Raw genomic sequence first — 25,097 nt, 5'->3', positions numbered from 1 at the left:
GGGCCACACAATATTTGAGAATGGTATAGTAGAGGGAGAGAGATGTTTCATGTCAGCGGCTGGGGAGGGAGAAGGCTGGGAAAGGGCTTCCCAGAGAATGGGATGTTTGGGTTGGGTTTTGAACCATGAGTAGGAGTTTGCTATAGGAATAGATGGAGGGAAGGGGAATGAACATTCTAAACAGAGAAAACAGTGTTTGTTCCCTACTCTTTCCCCCAAAGCCTAGGACAATGCCTAACGCAGAGTAGGTGCTTAAAAAATACTTGTCGCATGAATGGAAGAATAAATGAATGAATGTTGATGGGAAGTGCTAGTGCTTTGGGGAACTTGTCGGGGAGGGGAGGCTTGGGAGAGGAGGGCTGGATAGGTGTGTGGGGGCATAATTGGCTGGAGCCAAGGTGTCCGAGGAGGGGTTTACTTACTTATTCAGTACCTATTAAGCACCTACTGTGTACTAGGCAAATGCCAGGCACCGGGAGTTGCTCCCAGTTAGAGGCTCTGCCCAGGTGAGAGGACTTTCGGGTTTCAGAATGCAAGTGGGCCACGTGAGTGAGGCCCCAGCTGAAGCGCATGGAACCGGGAGGAACCTCCTGGCCCAACCCTGGCCACGATGCAGACTCCTGAGCTGGATGGTGTCTGAGGTCTGAGTTTTGGGAGGTTTGTTACACAGTATTGGATAACTGAACAGCAGGACTTCGGGATTTCAGGACCTGGGCCTTAAGGCATAGGCTCATGTTTTAACAGCTGTTCTGGTGCCTCAGTGGTGGCACCAGCAGGTCGAGCCCTCGTCAGAGGTAACGATCCCCAGGAGGCAGAGTGGGAAGACTCGGGTGGCAGGAGAATCAGACCTTGCTGTGGCCCCCAGACCCAGAAAGACAGGAACTCCAGGTGGACGTGGGGAGAGCCAAAGCAGAGGGAACCAAGCCCCAGGGTGCCCGGCCTGGCATGGGGTGAGAACACAGGAGACACATCTGGGAGGCATGGTAGCGTGAGACAGTCACGTCCTGTCTTCGTGGGGAAACTGAGGCAGAGGTGAAGCAAGTAACCACTAACTGGCCTGGCCGAGAGTCAAAGGCAGGCAGGCAGGTTCCAGAGTCGAGCTGTCTCCCCCTGAGGCTCGGATGGGAGAGGGGAGCGCCCTGGCTGCAGAGCATGGGGAAGCCTCCAAGGGGGTGTCTGGGGGCCCTGGAGAGGTGACTCCCATGTTTGCCTGGTGAGCGGAGCACAGGGGTCTCTGGCAGGACTTTCTGATGAATGAGGTAGTGAGCTCCCTGCCACCAGGTGTGCGTGCAGAGTCCGATGCCCCCGGTTGGAGGGCCGTTGAGAGGTGGGCGCTGGGCTTCTGAAGGGCCTGAGCTCTCGTAGCCAAACTGCCAATATGCAGGCAACGGGGCCCTGACCGGGCGTTCACATAGAATTGCCCAGGCAGGACTGGGGCCCAAGCCCAGCCGCCTGACCTTGGCTTTGCCCACTGGCCACCTTCTCACCACCTGCAGCTGCCTTCCTGCCGCCACCACCAGCGGTGCCCACCAGGCTGGGTCAGGAAAGGGCAGGAGCCGATTCCCTACGGGTTTCACGCCTGCCCCGTTTCCCCTGCACCTGCTGCTGCTTGGAAGGGAGGGTCAGGGCCAGGGTCCCAGGTGTCCAGGCTTCCCCATACCACAGGCCCTGCTGGCCTGGACTTTCTGTGGCCCCATGACAGACCCCACTACCCACCAGGGACCGGTAGTCCCCTAATTTAGGACGTGGAAACAGGCCCACACTCGAGGCCAGTGGTCCTCTCTGCTTAACGTACAGGATGCAGGACTTCATCTCATCTTCACACCCACCGCACATGGGAACGGATTTCATTCCCGTTTTACAGAGCTTGTCCGGGGTCCTACAGCCCGTCAGGAGGTCAAGGTCCAAACCCACGTCTGTTGGGTAGCAGGGTCTGGAGCTCAAGCTCCGACCAGCCGGGGGCGGTGGGTGGAGAGGGCGCAGGGGCTGGGGACATAACGGCCAGGGTGGCGAGGCCACGAAACCCAAGATGCATTTCATCCCAGTGAGAATCTGGGGAGGCTGCTAGAGGGGTGAGCCGAGCCTCCAAAAACCACAGTTAAGGAACGGGTGGGAGGGACAGGGACCAAGGAGCGTGACCACGCGTGCAGGCCCCGCCGTCAGGGGCCGGGAGGGTCTGAACAAAGGCCTGGGCGCCCGGGAGGGCAGTGACTCCGAGGACCGCAGCCCGCGCTGCCGTCCCCAGCACCCCGCCGTCCCGGGAGCGCCCGGCCCAGGAGGGCCGCGCACGCGCCGCCGCCGGGACGTGACTAGGACAACGTACACGCCGGGCGGCGGCGAGGGGGCGGTGTCTGTGGCAGCAGCCGTCGGGCCGGGGGCTGGGCCGGGGCTCTCGGCGCCGTAATCTGAGCGTATCCTTGCGCCCTGAGCGCTTCGCTGCGGTCTGGTCTCCACTCAGGCACTCCCTTAGCCACCCGGTCACCCTTCAGGGGTCCTCGCGGCCCGCCCGCCGCTAATTAGGGGACGGACGCAGTAGCCAAGGCGACCGCCGGATTGACAGGCATGCGCGCCAACCGGCTTCCGGAAGCTGCCGTCTGGGCCTGCCCGGCGCGTGGCCGGTGGCCCAGTGACAAAAGTGGAAGCGCCAAGGGGGCGGTGACCGGGCAGGCTGGGTTGTGTCGGTTCCCCGGTGATTGCGCGCTGGGGGCTGAGGCGATTTCGGGCGTTCGGACGATGCCGTGACGTAGCGTGGCGACAGCGTTGACGGCGTGAGCGCACCCCCGTGGAGGGAGCCCTACGGCCGCGGGGGAGGCGCGGACAGGAGGCAGGCTGCTGTTTGGGGCGTTCGCGGAGCCCTTCAGTGGGTGGGGGAGGGGCGGTGGACGGCCCCCGTCTGCGCGTGCGCCGGCCCCTCTGCTGACCCGGCCGCAGGCGCGCGCATGCTCGCTGCACGCGGAGCCGCCGTGGCCGGTCGTACTGCGCCTGCGCGCGGAGCCGCCCGCTGAGGAGAGGCGCTGGCGGACGTCGGGCGGGCGGCCGTGACGTCGTGAGGAGCGCTTTAAAGTGCGGGCCGAGCCGGGCGTCCGAGGGTCCGGCCAGGAGTCGGGCCGAGCCTCCGCGGCCGCCCTGCGCGGCATGAGGCCCTGCCGGCGCCCCTGCCCCCCGGGACGCGGAGAAGGCGGAGGAGGAGGGAGACTCGTCGCCGTCGCCGCATGACTCGCCGCTCCTGAGGCCGACCCGCCGCCCCTCGACGCCCCTGCTGGGCGGCGCGGCCTCGCTCGCGGGCCTGGCGCTGAGGGCCTCTGCGGCCCGGGGCCCGGGCGCGTCCCCCAGAGCCATGCCCGGCCGCCCCGCCCGCCGCGGAGGGCCCTAGAGCAGCGGCGTGGACCATGGCGGCCGCCAGCGGCTACACGGACCTGCGGGAGAAGCTCAAGTCCATGACGTCCCGGGACAACTACAAGGCGGGCAGTCGGGAGGCCGCGGCCGCCGCCGCCGCCGCAGTGGCCGCCGCCGCTGCCGCCGCCGCCGCGGCCGAGCCCTACGCGGCGCCCGGGGCCAAGCGCAAGTACCCAGAGGACTCGGACCCCGAGCGCAGCGACTTCGAGGAGCAGCAGCTGCAGAAGGAGGAGGAAGCGCGCAAGGTGAAGAGCGGTATCCGCCAGATGCGCCTGTTCAGCCAGGACGAGTGCGCCAAGATCGAGGCCCGCATCGACGAGGTGGTGTCCCGCGCCGAGAAGGGCCTGTACAACGAGCACACGGTGGACCGGGCCCCGCTGCGCAACAAGTACTTCTTCGGCGAGGGCTACACGTACGGCGCCCAGCTGCAGAAGCGCGGACCCGGCCAGGAGCGCCTCTACCCGCCGGGCGACGTGGACGAGATCCCCGAGTGGGTGCACCAGCTGGTGATCCAGAAGCTGGTGGAGCACCGCGTCATCCCCGAGGGCTTCGTCAACAGCGCCGTCATCAACGACTACCAGCCCGGCGGCTGCATCGTGTCTCACGTGGACCCCATCCACATCTTCGAGCGCCCCATCGTGTCCGTGTCCTTCTTCAGCGACTCCGCGCTGTGCTTCGGCTGCAAGTTCCAGTTCAAGCCTATCCGGGTGTCGGAGCCCGTGCTTTCCCTGCCGGTGCGCAGGGGGAGCGTGACTGTGCTCAGGTAACCGCCTAGGAGGAGGGAGCGGCCCCCAGGAGCCCGCGCTTTCCGCTTCTGACCCAGGCTTCTGTTTGCGGGGCGGGGGTGGGGGGCGGGGAAAGGGGTCTGCGTTTAAAACGCGGGCAGTAAGAAAACAGGGAGCTGAGCTAGAATTTTCTATCCCGTGGGCAGACTTGACGAGATCGCAGACTTGACCCAGAGCTAATCTAAAGGCATCTTTCTAGAAGGGTGGTTTTCGGAGTCTCATTTACCTTCGTGATTTGAGCAAGTCACTTCCATTTTGGGCCTCCATTTCCAAGTCTGTGTTTTTAAAAAAATTAGCTGGCATTACCGTCTAAAAGTCTTTCCAACTTGCCATTCTTGGTCTTTTTAACAGAGAACATGTTCGTGGATTCCTTTAAGAGAGGAGATCCTCACAGAGGAAGGCTCTTGAGCGTAGTTAATTGATACACGTTCTCCATTCCCAGGAGGGGGAGTGGCTTCCCTGGAGTTGAACAGATCAGGGGTTGGACCAGGAATAGAGTGCAGCAAACTTAAAATTCAGTCCCTCTTGGCTGCAGAAGAGCCCATTGGTCCTTTGTAAGATGCATTACCTGTAATCAGGACCATATGAAACAAAATAAAGCTTGTCTCTTTTCCTGGTATTAGGCTTTGTAGCTGTTCAGCAGATCTTAGGCTCTTGGCCTATTTTCAGCCCCAGAACCTGCTGAGAGTTAGCTCAGTGCCCTGGCCCTCAGAGAAGATTGCCTGCTGCAACACCTTTGCTGTTTATATGAAGCAGAAAATTTACTTGGAAGCTCCCTGCTTCCAGCCCTGAAGCAAGTAAATCGAACGATGTACTTCAGTAATCCCCAAAACCTCTTAGGAGATCTAGATTGCAGCTGTTCCGAGCAGCTTGGTTGACCACCAAATTCTAGTACAGGATCGGCAGGCACTGCACTTTTGTTGTGAGCAGCTTAACCTCTGAATTTCGGTCAGTGCCGTAGGCCACGGTCACGGGGAGAAGCAGGGTCCCGGGAGCCCTCTCAGTGCCCTGAGGCAAGTGTTCTGTCTCATTTGAGGGGAACAGCTGAGGCTGCCTCCGTATCTGGGAATGGCAGCAGAGCTGTGTGGTGCCCACCATGTCTCCTGAGGGGGCAGTTTGCGAAGTCAGTGGCAGCAGGAGCAGTACTTCGGCTTCCTTATGCGTCGAAGTCTAGAGGCCATGTACCTCTCAGGTACCCCCTTGTCACGTGGGCTCCCGGCTTCTCCTCAGATCTACGTGGTGCTCCAGATGGATGTCTTGGCAGAGCCCTTTAAGATGGGCACACTCTCCCAAGTGGCCTGCCGTGTAAGGCAGTTTGGTGTCTGACTTCATCGAAGGGCTCTCCGTGCTTAAAGGGGTCTCTCGCACGAGGGCCAATTGCTCTCCTAACGGGATACTGGTTTCCCACATCATCACAGGTCCTCAGGGCTGTCAGCAGGAGGTCTGGCAGTGGCCCGATGTGTAAAGGGGGGGCCACAAGAGGCAGTCTGTGACTTGCAGAGCCCCCTCCCTCCCACACACGCACACCCTGTATTGAGGAGAGGTTTCGGGTTCCTAAAGCGCAGGTCTGTTAGCGATCAGCAGCGGGATTGCATCACCAGGAAAACGCTCTTCATCTTTGCCTTAGAGTGGTGAAGTCCCGAGGCTTTCCCAGTCCCTTCCTCCTGGATTCTGACTTGGCTGAGGGGTCAGTGTGGGAGGCTCGGCCACGTCCTGAAAAGTGCTGCCCCTGGCTTTGAACCCAGCTCTCCTCTCGTTTGCTTTGGGACCTTGTGGGCGTCCTCTGAGCTGGCTTTTCCATCTGTAAATAGGGTGATGGCAATTTCCACGGCCTGTTAGAGCTAAAGGTGGTGATTCGGAGTCTAGCAGAGGGCCTGGCACAGGGTCGACCATACACAGCCACTTCGTGCTCCCCTGCTCTCTTGTCGGGGAAGGGGCTAGGGATTTGGGGGAGCCTTAAACATGGCTCTTCCCTTCACAGAGTTCACGGCCCGGGGGAGGCCACAGACAGTTAGTTACAGCCCAGGAAGGTAACCGCAGGAGTACACTGGGGGGGGACGTCTTACTCCACTGTGGAGTTTGGAGGTTTTCAGGAACTTGAAGGGGGCTAGGAGGTGACTGGGAGTGAGCCGCCGAGCAGAGGTGCGGGCGGAGGGGAGCGCATGAGGGGTAGGTGAGGGGTAGGTGCCGACTAGAGGCAGCTGGAGCTCCTTACTAGTCCTCAGAGCCAGCCTGGACCTGAGGTAGACGTTCTGGTGTGGCGTGCCTCGGTGAAGCTCTAGAGCAGAGCTTCTCCGCCGCAGTCCTGTTGACGTGTGGGCAGTCCTTGTGGGGGCTGTCCTGTGCCTCTTGGAACGTTTAGCCGGATCCCTGGCTTCTGTCCGCTATGCCAGAAGCACCTTCTGTGACGACCAGAAATGTCTCTAGACACTGCCACGTGTCTCCCAGGGGTGAAACGTCCCCCAGGGGAGAGCTACTGCTCTCAGGTTCCGGACACCCCCGCTAATTTAAGTTCTCCAGCACCTGTTCACTTAGCTCTCTGAGCTCACTTGCTATGCAGGTGGGTGAACACCTGCATGTTAGTGCTGCCTCTGTGCAAGTCCTGCTCGGGCTCTTCCCTGAGCTGGTAAGAGGGGATGCTTGCTTTCACTTCCTGGTAAGTATCCCAGCGCAGAGGTGATGAGCTGTAAGGCTGCCGATGGAAGGGGCTGATGAACACAGTGGTTCTCTACAGGTGGGCAGGGGTTCTAGTAGTTCTCATCTGACTCAGACTTGTGTTGTTGATGGCAGTGGTGTCTGTACCCGTCCAAGGCACTATGGCAGGAATACAGTTTTATATTTAATAGTTGTCAGCGTGCATTTCAGTGTGTGGCAAACATTGACTCAGCAGTGTCCGGACGTGGGCATTTAGAGCAGCTCCAGAGCAGACCCTTCTGGAAGTGCTTCAGACTTCTTTCCAAGCCCGCTGGGAGTTGTCTTCCTGTAACCTTTCCACGCTGGGCCTGAGTGGGTCCTGTCTTAATGCTGTTCTCTAGAGAAATAAATCTTTTTTATCTCTTCTTAAATCAGTTCATCTTGTATTCCTTTTCCTGTTCCCTGTATGGTAGGTGGCAGATTAAAACAGATTTCAGATGGATTAATTGGAATAATTACCTCGAGGCTAATTGCATACTTGCCGCTATTTTTAATCACTGCTGAGTGGTCTGTGGTTGCGGTGGCCACATGCCCAAAGAGCCAGGCCTTAGCCACCTGTCTGCAAATTACTGTATCGCCCAGCCATGAGACCACGCAGTGGTGAGCGCAGCCTGTGACTTCCAGATAGCAGTTGATACTGGGTGGAGCGGGCACCCCTTCAGTTCTGGGCAAAGGACTGATCATGTTCAGCTGGTTGAAAGCAAAATTTAGCTTTCTGGCTTAAAATAGTTAGGAATGTAGGGCAGATAGGTCTGGGCCACATCTCTTGTGTGGAATCTTCTGATTCCGTGAGAGGGGGAGGAACTTGAGGATGAAGTCAGGGCTGTTTATTCTCAGGAGGAGCTGGGCTACGGGGTGTTGGCTGGCCTTGGTTCTGCCAGGCGTGAGAAGAAGGCAGAGGGCAGCAAAGGAAAGGAAGCTAGCAGGCTAGTGACGGTCTTAGTCATGAAGGTCAGAGAAAGCAGAAAATAAATAGGCCATAAAAGTTTCAGGGCTGGCTGGCCATTCTTGGCTGGGCCGTTGGTGTGCTGCTGTTACTGGGATATGATGCTAACTCGCTGGAGGCATGGGCTCATCTTTGCGGACTTTTTCCCTGGAGGTGGTTGGAATACCTGTATCCTTTGCTGAGGTCGGTGAGGCCCCCACGACAGATTGGACCTTGTCACTGGGAAACACAGATGGGCTTTTCTTCCTACTCCTCGTTACCTACCTCTCCCCACCGCCACTCCCATCAAAAAACAAAAACCAGTGTAGCATAGACACTGAAACCGAGAGTTTGATTAGAGTTCCAGTGCCACCACTTTAGCTGTTTGACTTTGGGCAAGTTATTTAACCTCTCTGGGCCTTAGTTTGCCTCTGCAAAATGGGGCTGTTGAAGTCCTAGAGTTGTTAGCAAAGATTGATTGTCTTTCACGTGACCGAAGGCTGAGGTTTTGGTGAAGTGTCTGGAAACAAGCTGCCTCTGTGCTCAGCTGCTTTGTGTTTATACTTCGATGTGTACAGAATTGGGACTTGGAGCAGGTTGGCCTTCTTCCTTCTGGGTTCAGAAAACCCCAGGACTGCTTCATCGTGTTAGGCCATGTGTCTTCTAGGAGGTTCAGGTGTGATTATAACTTGAGTCTGAGGTCACAGTTCTGCCCCTGTGCCCAGGTGGCTGGCCTGCTGCCCCCCAAATCCTAAGTGAGGTCCTGTAGGCCTCTCGGGGGTGAGGCAGGCTCATGGGGGCTGCCAGAGCAGGTGCCCCCACTGGAGGGAGGTGTCGCCAGGCAGTCCTGGTGATCTCGGCCAGGCCCTCCATCTCTGGCTCTGTCTGCTCTGGGCAGGGCACAGAGTAGATGGGGAGTGGCGGCCACCTTGGAACTGTGCCTTAATAATTCCGTCTCCAAGGCTGTCCCCTAGAGGAGAGGTGTGTAGTCCTGCACAGCCCCTTATAAAGAGTCTTCCAGACTCCTCATTTGACCTGCACCTGATCCTCTGAGGAAGGACTTGCTGCAGTCTGTGTTTTGCAGATGCAGAAACTGAGTCTTCACAGCAGTAGGAACGTTGACCTCGACACACACACGTCATCTAGCGTCTGCTGTATGCAGAGATGAGTAAGGCCTTTGCAGAGCTCTGTCTTGTAGGGAAGACAGTTGCCACAAGGCCGAACTGCAGTAGCAGAGAGGGTTGGGTAGGTGGTGTGGCGGAACCCAGCCTGGGGAGTTGGGCAGAGCTTCCCAAGAGAGGGGAGACTTTTCAAGAGTCACTCTAAGGCATAGTGTGGTGGGTGACAGCCAGGCTCTTGCTCTGGGTGCTTGCGGCACACTAGTCACTGCTGCATGGGGGGGGCGGTGCTTGGGCTCAGTGCAGGGCAGTACCAGCCTCAGGTATTTCCCCTCTCCCTTCCCTGTGAGAACAAAAGAGGAGGAGGCACTGGAACTTTTCTTCATGCCAAGGTTAGGCCTGGACCCAGGGTATATTAAGTTTCAAGCTGGCAGACTGGCACTTTCAAACAGTTTGTCTTGTAGCAAGTAAGTTCCTTAGCAGTAAATAATCCTCTGTGGTCTCTGTTGGACACTTTCTGCTGAAGTTTGGACAGAAGAGCTTCCTCTGATAGGACTTGGAGCCTCCCACTCCCAGCAGAGCTTGATACTGAGGACGGGGTCAGTAGGCTGTGTCGTAGCTGCCAGGAAGTTCTAGAAGACCAGTGCCAGTGAGTTCTTCAGGTGGGGGTCAGTGAGCGCCATGGTCATTTCTGTGGGCCCGTGTGGTCTTGCTTCTGCACTAGTTCTTCTGAGGCCTGGGCTGGGGGACAGGAACCTGGCATGACCTGCTCTTTGTTCTGGAGCACTTTGGGAGGTGGGGGGCTCTTAAAATTTGACCAGCGTCTGGATCTGCTGCTTCTGTGTTACAGGATGCAGTTCCTTGCTGAAGATGGGAAGTCAGGGCCCTTGGCAGGTCCTATAGCCAAGTCAGACAGATTAGTAACACTCGTTAACAGTAAGGAAGGTTGCCTGCAACCGGTACTGCAGGTCTAGGCCTTAGAAATATGCCTTGGATTGCCTTTGGGGAACTGGACTTCACTCTTTGGCAAAGTCCCGTGTTAGTATGGGACTGTCTTGGAGCCCAGATCTGCACTCCCCTAATGTGGAGTGACAAGAGAGAGCATAGGATAAGCTCTAGAGCTCCTAGCCCTGGGAGGGGGCTCAGGAGGCCTCTGCTGCAGGGGGAGCCTGGATGAAGGTTGTCCAGGACGCCTGGCTTGTGTCACGTGCTCAGTAAATGGGGGTGCCAGGCACCCTGCATTGTCTCACTGAATTCTCATGGTAGCCCTGCAGGTGGGCCTCCCACTGCTCTTCTCCAGGGGTGCTAACCAGGAAGACATATAACTGTAGTTCTGCCTAGAAGAGAGGAGCAGGAGCACTGACCCTTTTAACAGTCTCATCGTTAGTCACCACAAAGGAATGTCGTAAGTGACAGAGCACAGAGCAGCACCACATGAACACCTGAGAATCTACTGCTGTCCCTGCAGTTGGCCCAGCATGTGACTCAGCTAAGGTGACAGAGCTCAGGTTGTAACCCAGGTCTCTTCAACTCCTCGATCCCTGTATGGCATTTCTCACTGGGCCTCCAGATATTTTCTTAAAGATTTTTTTTTTTAATGTGCACCATTTATTAAAGTCTTTATTGAATTTGTTACAATATTGCTTCTGTTTTATGTTTTGGTTTTTTGGCCATGAGGCATGTGGGGTCTTAGCTCCCTGACCAGGGATCGAATCCACACCCCCTGCATTGGAAGGCGAAGTCTTAACCACTGGGCCACCAGGGAAGTCCCTAAATTTTTTTTTTTTGTATTTTGGCCATGCCACGCGGCATGTGGGATTGTTCCCCGACCAGCGATCGAACCCAGGCTTCTGTAGTGAAAGCGCTGAATCCTAACCATTAGACAACCAGGGAACTCCCGCCTGCAGATGTTAATAGGTGTTGTTTGAGAGAAGGTTCCTTGGTCAGTGCTCAGTTAAAGTCAGCTGTAGTAATTCTCAGGTCCTTTAACATACCAGTGCTTTCTTAAACTCATCAATATTTCCAGATTGATTTGACTGTGGACATTTGTCCGTAGTTATCTCACGGGACTGTTATTTACAGAGAAAATTGAAAACCTCTGGTCGAGGAGCAGCTCAAAGGGGAAAATCCCTAAAATAAGAGCTCTTTTCTCCGCCCTCCACATGGCCCCAAATCAGATTTCTGAATCAGAGGTACTTCTCTCTAGGACTTTTTATTCGCTCTTGCATCTAGTTCTTGCCCACGTGGGGGCAGCCTGGCCATTTTGAGGAGTCCTTCCCAGGCCTGTGGTGTTTCTGACCATTGCTCCATCCACGTCTTCACAGCTGCCCTTGAGAAGGAGCTGATTAGCAGCTGCATAGAGAAGATTGGTGGTCCCCGGTGGCAGCCAGGGAACCTGAGCAGGGGGAGGAGGCCTGTGGCTGCGGAGCTGCCTTGGCTCAGTGGAGGGCTTAGTGGGGGGTGGGAGTGCCTCATGGCTGCCAGGCTCCCAGTGAGGGCCTGTACTCAGGGAGCTGAGTTTGCTTCCAGAGTTTCAAATCGGAGAGACATTAGCTGTGAAGAGGACAGCCGTCTACCCACATTCATTGGTTTGAGCAGTTTTCAAAATCATGTAACTTGATGAAGAAAATAAATAGATACTTGAGTGTGATGGGAATTCTTAAAATATTCCAAACACAGTTGTCTTCAAGATTTTGGATCCCCCAAAATGAAGGTGTTTGAAAGCATTTTTTCCAAGTAGACAAATTCTCTTTTTGAACCTTGCAGCCTTAGTTCTCTCTGGTGACTCAGTGCTGTCAGTGTCTGCCTTGGCCTCCTCTGCCAGCCCAAGGGTGGGGGAGGGGGAGATGCAGTTCTTATCTTCTCCCCAGGGTCTGGCCTGAGTCACTCCATCGGCCTCCAAAGCCACTAAAGGTGTGCCCTCTTGGGGACCCTTTGAAAGAAGGGCTCCTGGCCTGTGCAAGGAGATTCCTGCTTCTGCTTCTGCTTTAAGACCTGCTTTTACCTCATCCCAGGTTTTCCCTTCAGTGGTTTCTGGGCAAAAGCATCCTGGAACTTAACACGTTATTTCCTCCCACGTAGATCCTTGAACGTGTCACGTAATGGGGTGGAGGGTGGCCGTTAAGACCGGGACCCTATTTCTGTCTCCGTAACCCTGGGGATCTTTGGTTGTCCATCTACTCTCCATGCTCACGTGCTCTGTGTTTCTTTTCAGTGGATATGCTGCTGATGAAATCACTCACTGCATCCGGCCTCAGGACATCAAGGAGCGCAGAGCAGTCATCATCCTCAGGAAGTAAGTGTCCTGGTGTCTGGCTCCTGCAGACCTGACTGCAGGTGGAGGTCTGGGTTCCTCTGTCAATAGCCCTCAGCACGAGGGCTGAGCAAAAGCACACGCTCCCAGTGTTTGTGGGCTGGGTCTTGAGACAGGATTTGGGGGACATTCTTCCAGGCCTTGCCTCCCCCCACCTCTTCCTTTTCCTTCCTCCTTGGTTCTGATTTGTCACGTGTGCTTCTCACTGAGTATTTTTAGATTGTGCCTCAGCAGCTTGCTTTAAAAATGCCTGGGTTTTCACTTCTGAGAGGAGCAGGGGGTGAGGACAGGGGATGTAGGTGGGTGGCTGGCCGCGTGTTGAGCAGGCGCATGGCTTGTGGCTGTCCCTCTTCTTTGGCCAGGGGGTCAGGGACGCACTGACCAACATTGCCAATCCTGGCATCTCCAGCACTTCTTTTTTTTCTGCTCACGAGGTGAATGGACTGACCACGTGGACGCTGGGTCAAGACAATCCTGCCTTGAGGCAGGGGTCCTGAGAAGGCTGGCTGATTGCCCAGGCTCGTGTAGTCGTCAGTGAGCAGGACAGTGCCTAGACCCAGGCTGGAGCAGGATGTCCTATAGCTTGCCTTATTTGTTTTTTTTTTAAATTTAAGTAAACTTTATTTTTTAGAACAGGTTTAGGTTTACAGAAAGTTGTGAAGATAGCAGAGAGCTCTCCGTTCCCCTTCCTAGTAATGTCTCACATCAGTGTGGTATGTTCATCACAGTCACGGAACCAATACTGATCCGAGACGGTTAACTGGAGTCCATCCTTTACTCACATTTCCCTAGTTTCTCCTCACGTCCTTTTCTGTCCCAGACCCCACAGGATGTGCAGTTGTCGTGTCACCTTAGCTCCTCTCCGCTGTAACACTTTCTCAGACTTGCCTTATTCGTGGTAACACTGACCGCCAGGTGTGTGGTGGAAGGTCCCTCAGTTGGGGTGTTGCCTCATGGTTACACCGGGGTTGTGGGTCTGGGGAGGAGACCGCAGAGGGGCAGCGCAGTTCTCCTCACGTCACGTCCAGGACGCAAGACCTTCCACTGTCAACGCTGACCCTGAGCGCCCGGCTGAGGCTGCGTTCATCACTGTTGCCCCCTGTCCACACTGTCCTCCCAGGAGGGACGTCGCTGTGAGCGGCACACGTGTAAGGAGTGGGGGGTGAGCGCCACCTCTTTGAGGGCGGAGTGCCATTTCTTTGAGGGCGGAGTCGCCACAGAGATTGCCTGGAATCCTTCTGCACAGGAGATTTTGTGTCTTGTCCCCCACTTGTTTATTTCTTCGTTCACTCATTCCTGACATCAGTGTGGAGTTGTGGTGTCTGTTCTGTGCTCAGCTTGTCCCAGCTTTGGCCATTGGGAGCTCTTTCTTTTTTTAAGTACATCCTTATTCTCTGGCTTGTCATCTTTTTTTTTTTTTTTTTTTCTGCGGTACGTGGGCCTCTTACCGTTGTGGCCTCTCCCGTTGCGGAGCACAGGCTCCGGACGCGCAGGCTCAGCGGCCATGGCTCACGGGCCCAGCCGCTCCACGGCACGTGGGATCTTCCCGGACCGGGGCATGAACCCGTGTCCCCTGCATCGGCAGGCAGACTCTCAACCACTGCACCACCAGGGAAGCCCTGGCTTGTCATCTTTTTTTTTTTTTTTTTCTGGTCATCTTTTTAATTGCAATTTATCACTTCTGCATCTTGGCCCTTTGGGTCCGGAGCTCCAGTACATTGTGGTGGTGATGTCTCTTTGGCATGGCCCTGCCGCTTTGCCAAGTCAGAACATTGAGTCTGTTTTATCATCTGTAGAATGGAGATGACCCAGACCTGTGGGACAGTCCTGCGGTGCAGGCAGGGCGCTGGGCACCTAGGGGAACTCCAGTCAGTGGTCAGCCTGGCAGCGTTTCTCCTCTAGCCTAAGAATATTCCCAGAATCCATCAGAAGAAAGGTTTTTATCTGCTTTTCCGCTTGCTTTTCCTGTGGTTCCCAGCACAGTCCAAAACCCAGGACCCAGAAGTGAGGCAGCCCAATGTGTTGCTCCCTTCTGGCCTTTCCTTCCCAGTCATTTCTTGTCAGGTGTGCCTGGTACCTCCAGCGGCAGCCAGAGACCAGGTGGCCCACCCGGGGCAGGAATGAGGGTGGGGGGGAGTAGAACCAGAGCAGCGCCTTCTAGGTGTTCCTTCCCAGCTCCTCATAATAGCTCATCCCAGGGAAAGCTTCACTGGAGGTGCAGGAGGAAGTGGCCAGAGCTGGAGTGTTGGGTCATTCTTCTGGCTGTTTCCTTCCTCGAGCGTTGGCTCCCGTACCTGTCTGCCCGAGCCGGATGCTCCTTGGTGGAGCTAGGACTCTGCACTGTTGTTGTTTGTTTGTTTATTTATTTGTTTATGGCTGCGTTGGGTCTTTGTTGTTGCTGCGTGTGGGCTTTCTCTAGTTGCGGCGAGCGGGGGCTACTATTTGTTGCAGCACGCTGGCTTAGCTGCTCCGCGGCATGTGGGATCTTCCCGGACTAGGGCTCAAACCCGTGTCCCCTGCACTGGCAGGCGGATTCTTAACCACTGCACTACCAGGGAAGTCCCCAGGACTCTGCACACTGTTAACCAGCTCACCCCGGAAGCTCTTTGGCCAGCTGAGCCCCTGTAGCGTTCTGACCGAGGAGAATGGCTGTTGTGGGTGACTGGGCTCTTTGACCTTCTGCCCTGAGTGGGTCCAGGAGCCAGCCGGGGACTGGGCTGGAAAGGAGTGGATGGGTGCCCCCACCTCCGCAGCTTCCCTAGGCTGCTGAGCTGGTGAAGTGCCTAGCTGTAGGCAGCCCACCCAGGGGACCAGAGCAGAGGCAAGGGCAGCTCTCTTGCCTGCAGAGTAAAATCCAAGGTCTCTGTTGGACTTTGCCTGTCCATCCAGCCTCCTCCCTCAATGTTCTCCCTGTTGTCTCCTTCCCACTTAACGTTAAATTACCTGCGGCTCCTAGTGTGGCCCACGCACTGATGTCCCAGACTCTTGCAGCAGTGTGGCCTCTGTTGGGAATGCTTTCCCTTCTGACCCACACCCACCCCCCAGACGACCCACATTATACGCACTGAAAGTTGGTTAACCTAGCCGTCCTTCAAGGCTCGAGGGTCAACCATCTTGACACGCAGGAAGCATCATATACATGTAGCTCTCTCAGCCCACCCCCTACCCCCTGCTGTTACAGCCTGTACACTTGCCATTGTGAGTTCCAAAGCTGTGTTCTGTGGGGGCAGGGAGAGCCGTGTTCATCTGAGTCCCAGCACTGAGGCCGGTCCAGAGGAGGACAGCTCCGGTCGATGAACAGCACCAGGTACAGAAGGACAAGCTGGTGACCTGATGAAAAGGGTTGCATCCTGGCTCAGGCGCTGCCTAGGGGTCAAGGATGTGGCCTTGGTGGGTGCCTGGCTGACTCTGTGTCCCTGGGTGAGGCCACATCCCGACAGGTGGGACCTGGGCACTGAGCCCGGTCCTGCTCCTCGTAGGCAGGTAGGGTGGAGCCAGCTCTGCCTTCTCTTAGGTTTGGATGTAGATGCACAGGCTGCAGAGGGAGGGCCTGGGGCCTCTGTCACCACTTCAGGCTGGTCAGCACTGCGGTAGTCTTTCTAAGGGCCTCGTGGGGGGAAACGGGTGGGCGGCGGTCAAGTGCTGCCTGGCTCAGCAGAACACGGCTCCTTTGCACGGGGATGATGCTGAGTCTTCATAGGAGGTGCCATAGTTTCTCGCTGGGAGTGACCTTCGGAGAGCCTCCCCGGGGGTGCAGTCCCTAGGCTGCAGTGTAATGTCATCTGTTTGGGGTCACAACCAGTAAATGGCTGAGTGCGGCCTTGAACCTGGCTCTCCTGGTGTTGGGTCTTGTGGCCCTTGGTGGTTTGCACAGTGGAACACCCCGAGCCCTGCCCCAGGGCGGATGCTGTGAGTTGAAGAACCCAGAGCCTTACATAGAGAAGGGCTTTCTTGCCTCTGCTGTGCCAGTAGAGAGCTGGGGGCTGAGAGTATTTTAAGCGGTAGGGGGCTACCCTCCAGGGTGTGGGGTGAGGCTGCGGCTGCAGGTTGGTCAGCTCTTGAATACGCCCAACTTCCTGGAATGTCGCTGTTTCCCAGCCCATCCAGAACAAGCTGCCCAGCATGCATCTTTGTCAATCATTGGTTCCCCTGGTGGGGAAGCTGGACCTACTTTTTTGGAAGTGTGGTTTAAGTTTTAAATGACTGGTTAGAGAACCAGGAGGCTGGCCAACTTCTGAGGTGTGGCAGTCATTGGGGTGGGGGAGTATTTGGTTTTTCCTGCAGTTCCCTGACGGGCGGCCTTCTAAGGGCCTTGTGTGCTGCCCTCTGCCAAGCACCCAGCTACTAGGGGCTGGGCGCCGGGTAGAGTGCTTCCCACACATTAACCCTGAGAGTGGAGGGTATGAACTCTGTTTGGACAGGGGTTCAAGCAGGCAGCTCACTGCCTCGGCTTCTCTAGCCAGTTTGGAGTGATCTCTGAGCAGGGATTCCTGACTTGGGAACATGAAGCATCTCGTGTGCACAAGGCACCCGAGGTGCGCACGTAGGAGACTCAGCGCTCCCTCGGGGCCGGGTCTGTGGTAGGTGGGCACTTCGCATGCTCAGACAGCACAAGCAGAGTGAGCGTTGTCCTAGGAGCACAGAGCGTGTCCACTGGGGCCCAGCAAACACGAACGAAAAGACGACCTGCAGCTTCGGGGGCTTGTTGAGACACGCTTGGTAGCTCTGGCTCCTGAGCTGGAAACTGCTGGCCAGGCAGAATTGGTGAGCTTGAAGGCGGGAAGTATAGAGGGCCTCTGGAATGGAGGGGCAGTGAGGGGAAGGAGGCACTGGATCCAAACTTCAGCATCAGGCGATGGCTTGTGGCCCTCAGGGCCTTCTGGTTGGTGGCCAGGGCACCCAATCTCTTGGTGTTCAGGAGGCCCCCAGGCCTGCATCGGGTTGGCCTATGAGACTTGTGTTCCTGCATGATTAACCAGAGGAAACGGCTCAAGGCGGTGTAAATAGCCTGTTTCTTTGCCGCTGGTCAAGTGGAGCTTGGCTCACAGTGGGCTGAAGTTTGGAAAAGCAGCTGGAGAGTCACTTGCCAAATGTTAACCAAAGCTGGTGTGTGCTGGGCTCTGTGCTGGTGCTGGGAAAGTGGTGAGTGTGGTCTCTTCTCATTCACTTTACCTTTGGGGGAAGGTAAAGGTTTAGCGCCTCACTGGAGGCTGGTCAGGGAATGCTTTCGAGAGAGGTGCCGCCTGAAGGCAGTCAGGGGTGGTGTGTGGGCCTCAGGCAGGCTTCGAACAGACTCAGGGGCAAGGACAGGTCAGGCGGAGGTGCCGTTCCTAACAGAGGCCCCGAGTGGGGAACACAGTGGAGACGGACGGGGCGGGACCCAGTCGGAGCTCGTCAGAGTGCTCGCTGCTGTGCGGGAGGTCTGGAGGGCCCTGGGGAGGACCGAGGCCTGGGAGCAGCAGGTGGGGGCTTGTTTAGGAGAGACTGCCTGTGGGAGGCTGAGCTAAACGGCCTACTGGGTCATTCGGTCCGGGGGTCCCTGGGGTCAGAGGGAGGCCCTCCCAGAAAGCAGAGCAGCCGAATGCAAGGCTGTGTGTGTGGATGAGCAGAGGGTGTGCGCTGGGCTTTGTCCCTCAGCTCTTCGTTTCCCTGATCCCGGCCAGGCCTGAGATATGGCCCCCACCGGGACACCTGCCTGCCACTGCTTGTGTCTCCATGGTTTTTGTCCCGGTACCAAGGACTACGCACCTTTGTTCCCGGGAAGTCCAGAGATTGGGTGTATCCACAACCTGCCTGAGGAATAAGGAGGCGGTGAGGCCGCCAGGGATGTGACTGGCTTGGGCTCCTGGCCTGGCTCTGTCCCTTTTTTACTGAATACAAGTTGGTTACCTGAGCCCTGTGTTCTTACCTGAAAATTGGGGCCGTTGGGATGCTGGAGATGATTAAACTCGAGACTGCTGTGTGTGCTTCTCGGCCCTTCCTCACCGTTGCCCCCTCTGATCTCGATGGGACAGGGGTAGGGATAAGGACGGCTGTGCTCGGTCAGGTGCAGCATGAGGAAAGGGGAGCCCAGAGCCATGGTGGTCAGCAGCCCCGGTGCGGGAAAGCAGCCTCAGTGTCAGGTCTCCTGGTGTCCTGGAGGACAGTGAGCCCTTACCAGGGCCTGAACTGGGGGATCCCTGAGCACCCTGATCCTGTGGTCTGGCTGGCGTCTGTGGGGGCCCTGGGTTACACGCATGTGGCATGGATGGCGTGGTGGTAACCAGGCTGGGCGATTTGGAGGGGCTCCCCTCGGGGACTGGGTGTTTTGTTGGCCTGGGTCGGGGGAGGTCTGCTGGGAGCCCAGGACCATGTACGTGCTTGGGGTGCCCTTTCTTTGGGTGATACACTCAGGTGTCCTTCAGGCTCCTCTGACCGTAGCAGGCTGCTGCACCCGTGTCAGCACTGCCATGCGGGGAGAGCAGGGCAGGAGTTGGAGAGAAGCGTGTGGTGTTGGTGGGAGCTGGGAGGCGGTACTGTTGCAGGAGGGATGGGTGTGGGTCTGGGCTGTGGGGGAGTGTGATACTTAGAGGGGCAGGAGCGTAGACCTTGGGGCCCAGGGCACTCGTAGGCGAGGAGTGTACTCTGACAGGCCTGCCTCACTGTGCCCGGCCTGCTCGCTCCATTGGGAAAGCCAGGCTTTGTAGTACAAGGGTGCTTGGGGAGGGCGGAACCAGCAGTTGTGGGTGGTTAGCAGCGGGGCCTGAAGTGCAGACTGGTTCCCCGTCTCCCAGAAACGATGGCCTGCCTCTGCCAGGACAGCTCTCTGCTCTGCCACGGTGAAGAGAGCCTGCCTGGGCTTCAGGGGCATCCTGGGGTAGCAGCTGTGTGGCTGAGGCCAGTGACTGGGTCTCTGATTTCGCACTCTCCCCCTCCCCCACCCCGCCCCGCCCCGCCCCAGCAGCTTCTCCGCGGGAGTCATGATTGATAAAGGAACGAGAAGGCAGCCCCTAGACAGTCAGTCTCCTCCCTTCCTCTCCGGTCACATGGTAATGTTACCTTAATGCTTGGCCATCCTCCCTTGGTTCCGGCTTCCCGGTACCTAGGACCAGTCCATGCTTTGTCCTGGGGGCTGTCCCGACATACCTGGGGTGCCTTGCCGTGACCCCTGGATGTTGGCTCAGATCTGTAAGGAAGGTCTTGGTTCCTGTTAACCACCCGAGGAGGCGCAGGCCCAGACCTTACTGCTAGAACTGGGCTTCCTGCCTCCAAACTTGTGGCTCTGTCTGCTGAATCCTGGCCTGCTCCCTGGGAGTTGGCTGCCCTTTAAGAGGGGAGGGGTGTGCTCTGAAGGCACACTGCTGGTGGGCTCTGGGCTGCGCATCTGGCTCTAGCCCGGCTTCTTGCAGCTTGGTGGCTTTTCGAAAGTAGAGCTCCTCCAATGTTCTGAGATGTACTTGTAACAGCCCCAGGGAATGTGTCGGGCCCCAGAGCTCCTACTGCCCCCAAAGTGGGTGCAGGAGGCTGAGTTTCTGGTGGGGCTGCTTCTGATCACCCCTTCCCTGAGGGCTGGCCCTGACAGCAGAGCTGTTGTGGGGGGAGCTGCGCCTTCCGTCTCTTCTTCTCTCAGGCAGCTGGAGGGACACAGAGCCTGTCTGTGTGCCTGGCTTCTGTCCACTCTCAGCTGGTCCCACCTGTCTCCCCAGCCTCCGCAGCAGTCCTGGACCCACAGCGAGGGGCCCCCACCACTGCCCCCGGCTGCCCGGGCCGGCCGCCCTAGTCGCAAGCAGCTCAGGAAGGGCGGGCCCCACCAGGGCTCAGTGTGTGCCAGCCATGCCTGCGTGGCAGGATGTGCCTTCCAGCCCCGGAGGTGTGTGGGCCAGGCTCTCCTCTTGGTGGCGCTGCTCTTCTCTGGCCTTCCGCACTCACCCGAGGAAACCACTTCACGGTCTTGGGCCGCGGGTCCTGCCCACACGGGCTTTTCTGCCCTGGGCGTGTGCTCCCGGCACCTGCGGGGTCTTCGGGTCAGCTCGGCTCGGCAGTGCTGGAGGGGCGCTTTCCTTCCCAAGGCTTCAGACTCTGGAGTCCTCTGAGTCGAGCTTTTTGGCTCATGTCACATTTGGTGTGAGCTCTGAGCGCAGGGATCTGAGGCCTGGCCTGGTCAACGAGAGGTCTCAGGGCTTCGGTGATTCTGGTTCCCACCCTCAGGTCTGGGGGTGCCCAGCACCACCTCTTCCCAGCGCCCCTCGAAAGGAGCCTAGCCTTGAAGGGGGCGACTTAGACCCTCAGAACTGAAAGAGGCCTTTGCTCAGATGGGGAGACAGGCCCTGAAAGGGATGGTGACTAGCCCGTACTCTGAGTGGCAGCCTCAGGGCTGGATCTTCCTGTTGCTCCTAGGTCCTGTATCCTGTAGCCTGGGGTCCCCAGAGTGGAAGCCGAGGCTGGTGGGCCAGTAAGTGCAGCTGGGCCCTTCTGGCTTCCCTGTCTAAGAGGCCTGGAGGCTCACCTGGACTAGACTTTTCTCCCAGGACTTCCCGGCACACGTGCCTTCCCTCCTGACTGACCTAGTCTTCCCTTCTGTTATGAGGACCGGGCGCAGTCATTCCCAAGAAGCCAAGGCAGCTCTTGGGTTCCCCGTCTGCTCTCTTCCCCCAGCATTCTTGTGAGGATGTCCTTTGAGGTGCCATAGCACCTTCTTCCTCAGAACCCAGTTGTTCCTCTGTGGCCAGCAGCCCATGGGAAAGATGCCTCCAGGGCCTTCTGCCAGCTGCGCCCCCATCACTCCCCGCCCCAGGCCTCTCTCTTGCCCCTTGCTGCCAGCGGCCTGACTTGCTGGCTTCTGTATCCCACAAGAGGCCTTGGGGCTTCTTTGAGGCTTCCCAGGCCAGCTTCCTCCTGGCCTGACTTCTTAAAGGACTCGGATTGCTGCCCTGGGCTACCCCTACCCAGTTTCTCCATCCCTTCTTCCCCCTCCATACTTGAACGCTTTTCCTCGACTGACTGGTGTGTTCCAAGTGCCAGGTGGGGGCTTTGCCTTCAGAAGCCCTCTGGCCTTGGCTTGGTCAGTGTCCCGGAACCAGCAGAAGCTGCCAGGTGGCTGTGTTGGGACCAGAGCCAAGCGTGAATGTGGGATTGGGTCTGGGCCCTCCTCCTGGCTCTACCACAGCCTTGGTGTCCCCGTGTAAGGGTAGGGAAGCTCTTACTCTGTTCCCCTCCAGTCCTTCCACAGGCCTGGACCAGGGGAACCTTCCTGTCTGGTTTTTCAGGCAGGGGTGGATGTGTCTGTTGGAGTGTGTTGGTGCCCACCAGTGGGGCCCTCAGTCCTCTGGCAGGTGCAGTAGCTGTCCCTTGAGAATCTCTGGGCCGGAGGAGGGTGAGATGGGGCTGTCTCATCCAGCTGAGAGAGCCCTGGGATCCTTCCCCTGGGGCAGCAGGTCACTGGAAGACTCCAAACAGAAGTGTTCCCGTTCCCGACTCCTAAGCCTGAACTTGGGAAGGGCGGTCTTTGCAAGTCAGCTGGACCAATTCCTAGTTGAACCATGAGGAGACTGAACCTCAGAGCAGAGACTGCTGGCCTCCACCTAGCCCGGCCAGAGAAAGAATTGGTCTAATGTGGGGCCACACCCTCCCCAGAGGGCTGCTGGTGACCCCATGTGCATTTCCTTTGCAGGACGAGATTAGATGCACCCCGGTTGGAAACAAAGTCCCTGAGTAGCTCCGTGTTACCACCCAGCTATGCCTCAGATCGTCTGTCCGGAAACAACAGGGACCCCGCTCTGAAACCCAAGCGGTCCCACCGCAAGGCAGACCCTGATGCTGCCCACAGGTACTCAGCTGCGGTCCCTCAACACAGGCCAGCAAAGCAGGCGCCACGGCCTGGCTGCAGGGCAAGATGGGTGGGAAGCCTGGGGTAGGTGGTTGGGAGCCGGGCATTGTCCACCTTTCCAATGCCTTCTGTCTGGTTCCCTGGGGTTGGTGGCATTCTCGACTAAGCCCTGGCCATCCGCCTGTGGGAACGCTGTGTGCCTTCCCACGCCTTCCCTGGTCCTGCTCCCTGACACACGCTCCGGTGGGTTACATGGGACTTTAGCAGGGAAGTGCAGGCCTCGGAAGGTCGCAGAGCAGGGGCCCGTTTCAGAAGGGTTTCTGAGGAAGCTGCTGAAGCTGAGGCTGGAAGGATGGGGAGGATGTATGGGAGGGGCAGTGTGGGCCAGGGGTGCCGTATGGGCTGAGAGCCGGAGACAGTAAGAGCTTGGTAGTTTCAGGGCTGGTGGGGTTGGTGAGCAGAGAGGGAGACTGGGAGTCGGGGGAGGACTGAGAAGCCGAGGGGGATACCAGAACCAGGCAGGGGCTTGAGGCTGTGATAGGAAAGCCGCCTTCTGCCCGGCAGCCTTGGCAGTGTCCTGGGGCACCAGACTCAGAGCCCAGCAGACCCCACAGGGTAACCGGGGAATGTCTCAAAGACGAGGGGTGACCCTTGGCACCTGCTGGGCAAAGAAAGACACGGTGCCAGTGCTTCTGCCACTGCCACACACCCCCCTCCATGGAGACCTGGTGAACTGGGGTGGCCCTGGGCCAGTCTCTGGGTAACGCCTCCCCCACCCCTTCCCTCACAGGCCTCGGATCCTGGAAATGGACAAGGAGGAGAACCGGCGCTCGGTGCTGCTGCCCACACACCGGCGGAGGGGCAGCCTCAGCTCGGAGAACTACTGGCGCAAGTCCTACGAGCCCGGGGAGGACTGCTCGGAGGCGGCGGGCAGCCCCGCCCGCAAGGTGAAGATGCGGCGGCACTGAGGCCTGAGCCTCCGGGACTCGGCTTGATCCTCACTAGCTGCCCCTCCTTTTGTTGCGTTTTGAGGGGTTTTTTTCCTTTCCTTTTCTTTTTTTGATTCTTATGTTTTTTTCCTTGGTTTGTTGCCTGTTAAGGCTGAAGAACAGAATTGGCCAGGACCTGGTTCTCGTGTTCTTGGTTTTCCTCCTGGATGGAAAGGCTGTTGGCATCTGTAGGCACAGAAGCTCACGCTGGAGTGGCCAGTGGAGGCGTGGGGGGCAGCTGTCCTCACGTGGGGCTGTGTCTGGCTGGGTTTATTTAAAAGCAACAAAATGTTTTGGTTTAGAAAAATTCTTGTTTTGCTTTAAATGTAAATCTTCTTAGTGTTGTAAATGAAGTTCAATCTCCTCCCCTTCCCCCCACTGTCTGCCATGGGTTGAGGTCTTGCCGGCTCTGCAGGGGGCCTGCTGCCCTCCCACCCCTCACTTGCTCTCCAGGCCCCAGCAGCTCCCGCAGATACCCGCTCCTCCTGCAGCAATTGTTAGGGATGACCGGGCAGAGGCCTAGGTAGTGCCAGGCCCTGTTGCCCCAGAGCTGTTCAGTTGGCTGAGACCCCGGGCTTCCTGCATGCCCTCTGGCCTGCTCTGCCCACGGGTCCCTGGGCTGCCCAGGGGCCGGCTGCAGTGGTCCTGACCTCTTGCCAGGAGCCTGCCTCTTTGCTGGGTTGCTCCTTTTAAGCATACACGTGTGATTGTGTGGAACAGTTAGACTTGCCGTGTTGGGGCAGTTTTAGGAATTGTTTCTAGCTGGAGGGACTGGTGTCCTTCTGAGTCTAGCGTTTGGGCTATGGAAAATTGTTGTGGTGTGTGGTAGGGTTTTTGTTTTCTTTTGTTCTGAGTTTTCATTTTTTCCTTTGGTCTCCTGGCTTTTTCCTTTCCCTTTCCTTTCTTCTCCATCGGCCCTCCTTGGGCCTTCTCCCTATGTCAGTCCCCATAGGAAGCTGCCCGCCCCCTCTGTCCGCCTGCAGGATGCATCCAAGGCCAGAGCTCAGGCCTGCAGACTGGGTTGGTGCCTCGTCCGCCTCAGGGGCATGAGAGCTGGGGAAGGAAGGGTCCTTTAAAAGATAATAATGAAAGGGAAAAAATAAGTGAAGTCTTCGGCAGTTTCCTCCTGCTCAGATCCTTGAAGGCTGCAAGGTTTTGCTGATCTGGGTTCATTAGGAATGTCTTCTTGCCAGCCAGGGCCAAGACCCAGGCCTGCTGAGAGCAGAGGCCCTCCCAGTCCCCAGGCTGCTACCATCCCAGGGGGCTAGTCTTACAGAAGAGGCTGCAGAAAGCTGGGGGGCAGCCCCCATCAAGAAACCCCTCTCAGGGGCCAGAGCTCCTTTGCCAGTGTGGATTCCTCGAGTCGGGGCTGCATAACTAAAGCAGTTGCAGTTTTTTTTTTGTTTTTTTTTTTTACAGCTTTTTTCCCAAAAATGATTTGTAGTTGTGTGTGCAGCACTTTGCCCTGATATGTGTGCTCTACAATAAAAACCAAATCTAATATATTTTGAAACAGTTGTCTGATGCTGTCGTAAGAGAGGACTTGCCTTTGGTTCTTCCTTAATCCCTTTGTTTTGCCCTGAAACTCTGAAGGGGGTGGGGGGGCAGAGTTCATTGCCCACCGAGGCCGCAGAGGAGAGGAGCAGTTGCTGACGCAGGGCTGAGGACGGGCTCGCCCACTGTCTTTTCTCCAACTGCAAGGAGGATGGACTTCGTAAGCCGTATGTCCAGGTGCCCAGGGCACCGTGGGCCCACAGGAGCCAGGATCCTACTGTGCTGAGTTCTGGAAGCCCGTCTTCCTTGGGGTGATCAGAGAGGCTGTGGGCCAGTGGAGGAGGAACAGCACGAGCAAAGGCAGGAGAGGGCCTGGCCTCTGTAGACAATACGTAGGTGGTTTTGCTCATTAAACAAATTCTGGAGTTCCTGCTATATGCTGGCCAAGCCCTTACTGTGGCCCCATAGTGAGCAAAACCCTTCCAGCCCCTGCTCTCAAGATGAGTACGGTAGAGCGGTGGATGCAGATCCAGGCTTGAGGCAGAGGGGTTTGGGTAGAGTAGGGGTGGGGTCCAGGG

General features: G+C 57.3%; 1 protein-coding gene across 1 annotated transcript; it reads left to right on the top strand.

The window, feature by feature from the left end:
- Nucleotides 1-2,670: 2,670 nt before the first annotated feature.
- Nucleotides 2,671-25,033, top strand: ALKBH5 (alkB homolog 5, RNA demethylase). The gene is made up of 4 exons (XM_082861807.1): nucleotides 2,671-4,159; nucleotides 12,133-12,213; nucleotides 21,881-22,036; nucleotides 22,827-25,033. The coding sequence occupies exons 1-4, from the start codon at nucleotides 3,390-3,392 to the stop codon at nucleotides 23,002-23,004; spliced, it is 1,185 nt and encodes a 394-aa protein (XP_082717933.1). The 5' UTR covers nucleotides 2,671-3,389; the 3' UTR covers nucleotides 23,005-25,033.
- The last annotated feature ends 64 nt before the right edge of the window (nucleotides 25,034-25,097 follow it).

The sequence above is a fragment of the Leucopleurus acutus genome, assembly GCF_964270905.1.
Source record: "Leucopleurus acutus genome assembly, chromosome: 19".
In the NCBI taxonomy this organism is placed as follows: domain Eukaryota; kingdom Metazoa; phylum Chordata; class Mammalia; order Artiodactyla; family Delphinidae; genus Leucopleurus; species Leucopleurus acutus.
The sequence above is the reverse complement of the archived record's forward strand: the minus strand, read 5'-3'. Positions and strand labels throughout refer to the sequence as shown.